Genomic DNA, 8,075 nt, shown 5'->3' on the forward strand with positions numbered 1-8,075 from the left:
ATCAGGCCTTCAGTTTTGCGCTTGGTTTAAAAGAATCTAGCATTTATGTATTCATACAAAAAATAGCCATTGAAAATTTTTAATCAATGGGAATAAAGTGTTTAACCAGACTAATCATCGAGTTTATAGCCAAGGAAGAAATGCAGATGTTAAAAAATATAGAAATGTTATGTAGTTAGTCATGAGTGACAGGAGAACAAAGGAGCAAAGGCTTAGCCCAGAGACTACCCGAAGACCTCCTCAAAAGGCCTCCCCATTTTGTAGTTATAAATCACTCCTGCATCCTGAGAGACAAATGAAGGAAGGCCATAAACGTATAACTAGTTTAATCCAGCCATAGATGCATGTACAGTAAGGAGTACTCTGACCCTCTCTTCACTCAGCCTCGTTATACCATCATTTTAATATCATGCCTCTGCCCAGAAGTTTCAAAATTAATTATAACAGACTGAATTCTGGGTAACCTCATGCACAGTAGGCAGGGAATTATTTAACAGCCAAATGTCAATCAGAATGACCTCACGTGCCAATCATCTAGGAACACCTTTATAACCACTCCCCATCACATCCCTAGTACAATACAGACCTCCCTACTTCCACGAGGTTACAGCTTTCTTCTCTGTAACCCGCCCCTCACTTGGGGCATACTTTAATCATACCTTTTGTTTCTGCGGTGTTATAGCCTGTTTAGGTGTGACCTGCTTCTACCTTAAAATGTGTCTTTAATAAATCTTACCTTTTCTAAATCTCGCTGAGCTGTAATTCTTTCTGCATTGGTAAAAAACAAAACAAAACAAAACAAAACAAAACAAAAACCAAAAAAAAAAAACAAGAAAACAAGTACCCAAGTGTTACCAGGGCAATGCAGGAGTTTGGATCACCCCAAAAGGTAACAGAAATATGTGTGTAATTGCCATGAAAAGCTAAGAGAAATGAAAGGTTGTCTTCTATGCTTATAAGAAATCTTATCTAGAGTAAGGGATTAGGGAAAGTTTCCCTGAGGACATTTAAACTAGAACCTGAAGGATTATCTAATTAGGTGAACTTTGAGGGGACAGCATTGGCAGAGGAAGCAACACATGCTGCCTGCATGTTAGGTGAGTAGAAGCTTGTCAAGTAAATATAATTAAATAAAACCAATGTGGATGAAGACATAGTGCAAAAGAGAACAGCCTAAAGTCACTGCAAAAAAAAAATATGTACAATAATTCCACAAAAATTCGTGTGTGTGAGTATGCAAAATTAATTTTATAAATCTGGCCAATATTATAGAATATAAAGTTCATTAGAGAATAATGTAAATATACAGAGTTGTATCACATTACTCTGAATATTTTTTAAATTTAGTAATTGTGAAACTGTTGGAAAAACAGTATTAACAGGGATGCGATATAGACAAAAGGCATACAAATTATACAAATACTACCTGTGATGATTATGTATAAATATCTTGGCATATTATTAACATTCTTCAGTCCTTTACACCTGTACTTTATGGTCTATTACACTGTTCAGTCCTTGATTGCATGTTAGTTTACTTTTTGCTTATGTGTGTAAAGTTTACTTCTCCAAGATTTTAAGTGCCTGAAGGGCAGAAGTTTGTCTTTTGTTTCTTTTCTGTTTTCAAAAGGCCCTTGAATAGCAGTTAGTTAGAAAATCTAGTCAACTTGAAAAATTTCACCTGTGAATATGAGTCACAATGTACCCCATATTCACAACTTGTCAGCATTCCCTGAGGACAACTAAGATATAAATCAACCTTTGACAAACAACAACTAAGAACAACCATAATAATTTCCCAGAATCAAACCAAGAATCCCTGGTCTCAGGTTTTATTTTGTCCCATGAGACTGTAGACAAACAATAATACATCATCTAAAAATAGGACTTTTCCATTTGTTATTTGGACTTCAGATTAAGTAAAGGCAGGGCATTTACTTTTTTAACTCAAAAATGATCCAAGAATTCTCTTTTCAAATATTGACATAAGAGAAATTGAAAAAAACGTATATGTTATTTATGATGCATTCACGAAAGTGCATATTAAGCCTCACCTTTCCTTCTGTATCTGTATAGCACACCTACTGACTGGATTCATACCTCTTATGTCAATTCTTTAATTTTTTAATTATTTTTTATGTGATAGCTCAATTACTTCTGAATAACTCAAGTTCATTTCTTTTAGCTAAAATAATTTTAACCATCCTCAGCCAACACAACATAAAATGCTTCTTGGAAAATCAATTTTGCTAAATACAACTTGAGTTTAGAATATTTTAGAGATGAGAGTAGACTTAAAACAATCTTAGTACTTGGTAAAGAATTCATAAACTGTTAAACACATACTCTCCTGACAAATATTTTGTATATTTGTCAAACATTTTTGGTATGACATTTCTAAAAAATCTTCAATATTTTGTTTACTATTCAAAGACCAAATAGTTAAAGTCCTATTAATTATAATAAATTTGAACTTGCAATAAATACCAGTTCTACTATAAATATATGATAGATGCCAAACAGAATGTGCTATTACTATGCAGTTTCTGGCAAACTGAATAATCAAATGTATAAATTTTAATTGAATTTTAAAATGCAGTTGCTTTCAATATGCAGCCAATGTTCTTCTCTTAGCTTCCTGCATAATTGTTCTAAGGGTTTGCGTTTCAGTGGTATTTTGCAATCTAGTTAAAAAGGAGGAGCTATGATTAAGATATTAATGTCCTAGATAAAAGAGATCAACAGTGTTCTCATTTATGATTGATATAATCTGCATATTAGATAAACAAAATTAACATGTCCCAGAATCTTTGTCACATTTCTGAAAGGCCATGTGTGAAATAAGTAATGAGTAGGTTACAGTGCTGCATACAAAGAAACTTTAGAGCTTCTCATTCTTGGAATTTTCCCCTCAAATGCTGAGTTTCCTTATTATTCATTGAGAATTGAACTAAAATATCATACAACCTATATGCTATTTCAACAGATTTATAATTTTTCAAATAGCTATTTTTTACTTTTTGAAGGTCTGAGTACACATTAAGTGATTCATTAATTAATTGTTGTAATAAAATAATCTAATTCCCAGAAGTTTAAAAAGACATACTGTGTAGCTATAGAATCACATAGAATATATGAATTTTAGCTTCTAAGCTTTTAAAGAAAGCTTACAAACTATGTGTATAGTTTAAACAATGTAAGTATTAAATTTTGTCTTTGTAGGAATACCTAAGTTTCTATTAGTGAATTTTATACTGTTAGATTCTACTTTTATTTTCATAAATAGATTAACAGAAATTTAATTCTATATTTGCATAATAATCCATTAATCAACTTATAGTATTATATCTAGCTACAGATAAAGCTCTAAAAAAGAATTATAGAAATAAAGCTTACAACTATATTTATAATTGTAGTCATATCTCATTGTTTATTGGAGGATTTTCATTCTAGTTTTTATGTATTTCTCCTTTGTAATTAAGAAATTAAGCATTATAAATGCAACATTAGCATAAGAATCAAAGAAAATTGCAACTCTAATAGGTAGATTACATTCTAAATAATGTTTATTTCATTTATTCTAATGTATAGATAACATAATTAAAGCAGATAATCTAGTTTCAGGCATCTAGAACAACTAATACATAGACCATAAATGAAAGTGTATCTTATTTAACATTTATTCAATCACTTCCAGAAAAACAATCACAAAGATTAACACCCTTTATCTTCATTAGTTTAGAGATATGTTCTCTGAGTTCCTGACACACTTAAAAAAATTTTTTTTGAGAAAATGTAGGTTGACGTTTAAATCTGAACTCAGCTTTACAATGTCCCTCGATAATAAAGTGCAACTCTACCAAAGTCACTAAAATTTCCAGCTAATAGAGGGTCCTGAGAGTTAGGTCAACTAAATCTACACAATACAAATAGATATACACAACACTACTAAAAAATTGATTCAAAGTTCCTAAGTTTATGAATAAAGTTCTTGGCTAATAAGCCATTTCTTCCATGTTGCCAAAATTTAGTTATAAGTAGTGTTTATGTTCTTTAAAAAGCTGTTGTCAGCAAGAGAATGATGACAGCTAGTCAACTAAATAAATGAAAACAAGAAAAAATGAATGGTTTTTCTAATTTTAAAGAAATAGTGAATATTGACTAAATTATTGCTGCTCTTGTTGAGCCAAGGGGTAAAGAACACAGGAGCAGTCTTAAGCAAAAAATAGTCACTCAAAAAAAGATGAATCATGAAAGGCAAGGGATCTAAGTCTGTGTTTACCTCTAAAGAGGACATATTTTTTGAGTTAACTTTGCTAAATACGTGAAAAGGTGAAGGTACTTGTGTCAATCATTTTATAGGATAATATCCCAAATACCCAATCATAATATCCTGTGAGTTAATATGTTCTTAAAAGTGATATGATATATAAGCAATGAAAAAAAATGAATAAATCTCCTCTACCTTATCAGTCGCAGAAATAGTGGCCAGTACCACCTAAAGCAACTTGAAGTGTGAGATTGAAAATGACAGTATAATCAGAGATTAGTAACCACCAAGGAGAAAGATGATTATGGAAGGATGCATGATAAGTGGGAGGGGAAGGTAAATAGTATGGTCATAATGCAGCAGGAAATGCCTCATGAACTCAGTAGAGAGGAAAGCTAAGATGACACCATTGATGTAGTTTCGAGGTGGTGTCTATGCTAATTGTCAAACTCAGTCCTTAACAGGTCTCTACAATGTGTTCGGGTCTACACGCATGACCGAAATCATGAGTTCAGTGTAAACGACGAAAGTAGCATAACTGACCTGATTTTTAATCTATTTTTAGAAACTTTTATCAAGATGAAACTGTAGATTCTTACTTTGTATAGCTTATGATTTGACACTACTGTAATACACTAAAGGCTTCATTCTTTTTAGATCCTTCTGCTTTTTCAGGTTTATTCGGCTGATTATACAAGAATCTGTCAATGGTCTAAGAGGAATAGATACAACAGTTAAGGCAATTGATATCTTATAGGTCAAACGATTAATTGGATTCCTCCCCCACTTTTTGCTTAGCAATAGTAGCTAGAACACACCCTACACTGTTTTGCATTGGATTTTTTTTTTCTATTTTCGAGAGTTAATTCTTGCCAACTTGCTCTGTCTTATTTCACCTGTTGCAACGTGTGTTTGAGATTGTTTAACATTCTAGTATCCAAACCAATAATTTTTTTAGACAGTACAAAAAATTTTTCAAATGTTTCTTTGGTAGTTTTTTAAACCATATAATTTTAAAGTTGCAATAGTTATTTTATATGTTATATTTTAGGATAAATAAAACAAGATCTGGAAAAAACCGGAGAAGTTTGAACCATGAAATTTCTGGTATTCAGTCATTTTTAACCTACAAAATAGGCAATTTCCTATGGTTCCCACTAGTAGATCATGCTACTGTATTTTCTATAGTTATACTTTAAATTAATTCATTTTCATTTTATATGAAATACCTAAGAAGTGGGCTGCACTCTTCATCCAATGATAATGTTACATAAATTGTTGAATGCCTCAAAGCAGCCTGTTTTCAAATTTTGAGCAATATTAACCAATTAATTATAAAATCTTAAAACCTTTACAAAATAATTTAAAGACAGGTTAATGTATTTTAAATACTGGCAACTATAGGGCATCAATTAAGGATCAGAGTTTGCTCATATATACTACTGGAAGAAAATGTACAGAATCTCAAAAAGCAAATGCGAACATCTCTGATTTGTCTTTTAATTGGTTTTCAAATCTGAAGTTTCAATAAGAATGTTCCTGAAATGCTAAGCGTTCGAAAGCTTCCTTATAAATTATGAAGCCATATAGTGATTATATGATTCAAAAGTATGAAAACTTTCTTGCTGTTTGTCCCTAAATATCTATCCACTACCTAACACATTTAACCCCGCAGTACTCCAAGACACAATATCCTTTCTAAAGACTACTGCAAGTAACTGCGTATAGCAACATGGCCTTATTTCATGGGCAAATACTTGTTTCCATGCTGTCTTCTTACATTTGTTAAATAGTGTTAAGGGGTCCTATTTAGATCTTCACAAGGCTTCTTAAGCACAGTTGGAAACTTTTTCAGTATGTAGTGTTTTAAAAGTGTATTTTACAAATTTAGCTTTCATTTATCTTACAGATAAGCAAAAGTAGACTATAGAGTATAATCATATAAACTAAAAATTTATTTTAAAGAAAGTCTGCAGTTAGTTTTACCAGCATTATCATCAAATCAGGAATTATAAAATAAATGAAGTGAATTAGAAAAAATTTTTGGAAAAAAGTAAGAAACTTTTACTTCATAGTTATCATATTTATAATTCACATCAATTTGTTAGTTTTGTTGTTTATTATGTCTTCTCCTGTAAATACCATACAAGTAGAGAATATTTTTGTTTTATTCATATATGTGTCTGTATATGTATTTGTTCATGTGCATGTGATATGGGTATGTATACACATAAAACAGATATGTACAACATATATCATGTGTATACATTGTATGTCGGTATGTACATATGTGTGGATAGTGTGCTTCTAGTACACTATAAGCTAGAATGATAAGCATTTGTTGAATTAGTGAATAAATGAAATTTTAAAGTCTAGATTATAAGCATTTATCTAATACTTTCATCTCTTCTATAGTAAACCCCCTCAGTGCCACAATATAAGTTTACTTGGAATGAATTCTCTCCACTCTCCAGATAAAATAAATAATATCAAAATAAGCCAAACGATAAACCAATAAGCCAAAAATATCTTCATGCTTATCCACAAAAATCATTTCAGCTTTTGTTTGCCTTCTGAATTACCGTATCTCAAATATTTCATAGACCCTCTTGAAAAGATATATAATGAAAAGTAAACCTGAAATTCTTATTTACTCCTAAGATTCCCTTTTTCTCAGCACCTGGTCTTTGGCTTTAGATATATTTTATCATAAGTCAACACATAAATATTGAGAGTCTACAGTGGGCCGGGCAATGTTTGACAATGGGAATAAGAGAGAGCTCTCTGCTTAACTGAGCAGACATGATTGAAAACAAATAATTAACCATACAGTGAAGTGCCGACAGAAGTATATGCAATGCGTAATGCAAGTTAGAATAGGATGGCCGTGCTTCAGAAATAATTAAGATGCAAGATGTGAAGGTAGGAGAAAAATTGCACAGTAATGTTGATTAGAATCTTGAAGGAAGACTATAGTGTCTCACCAAATGTAAGAAGGAACATTCATTGTAGGCAAAAGAAACATGTGCATAGGTGGTCTCCCTGCCACTCCACGTAGGTCTGCAACTGTACCCAGAAGGTAACTGAACCATCAAACTGCTCTCATCCACCCTCATGGTTCTAATTGCAAATTTCATTATTTCTTCCTCTTGTTTAATTTTTATTCAACTCTCATAATATAGTTCAGAAACATTAATCTGGTACAAAAGCCTCTTCCCAGTCTGACTGATCCCAGTTGACTTTTGCAAGGGCTATGTTCTTGCATTCCAGAGTACCTCCTTCTTTCTCCTTGAACTAATTCCTATTGCTTTTTAAGACTAAATTCAATCATTGCATATTCAAAAGGGTTTTTATGAGGTTGAGTGGACACCCTTACAGCACCTTGTTTCTTTTTTTATCAGAGTGTGACATCAAAATGTGGTTTATTGATTTGCTTCTTGCATCTGAGGTCTGTAGTTGCTGTTAACCATATCTCTTATCTCTGTCTCACTTGTGGTGGGCTCCATATACAGAAACTAGTAAAAAAACAAACAAACAAACAAACAAAAAAACTATACTCTAGGAATTTAAATGATTCTCTAGTGCCGTAGGAAAGTTAATGTTCTCCACATTAATTAGCTGTTTACTCTACAAATCATAAATTTAAGTACTCCAAAGGATTTTAAAGCTATCTAATGCAATGCTTTTAAAAATATTTTTGACCATGACCCACAATTAGAAATGTTCTACATCGCAGCATGGGGCACACACATAATCACATATCTGAAATAACAGTTCCACAATATAATACTTATACTTACTACTA

General features: G+C 31.8%; 1 protein-coding gene across 1 annotated transcript in view; it reads right to left on the reverse strand.

Annotated features, from left to right (window-relative positions):
* The window catches only part of LOC105292466 (transmembrane protease serine 11F), a 59,509-nt gene extending 52,123 nt beyond the window's left edge, over window positions 1-7,386 (reverse strand). Inside the window, exon 1 of the mRNA XM_011360682.1 lies at window positions 7,343-7,386. Coding sequence (XP_011358984.1) covers window positions 7,343-7,386 — 44 coding nt within the window. The remainder of the gene's footprint in view (window positions 1-7,342) is intronic.
* Between the last annotated feature and the right edge of the window lie 689 nt (window positions 7,387-8,075).

This window comes from Pteropus vampyrus, unplaced genomic scaffold (assembly GCF_000151845.1).
Source record: "Pteropus vampyrus isolate Shadow unplaced genomic scaffold, Pvam_2.0 Scaffold57, whole genome shotgun sequence".
NCBI classification, from domain to species: domain Eukaryota; kingdom Metazoa; phylum Chordata; class Mammalia; order Chiroptera; family Pteropodidae; genus Pteropus; species Pteropus vampyrus.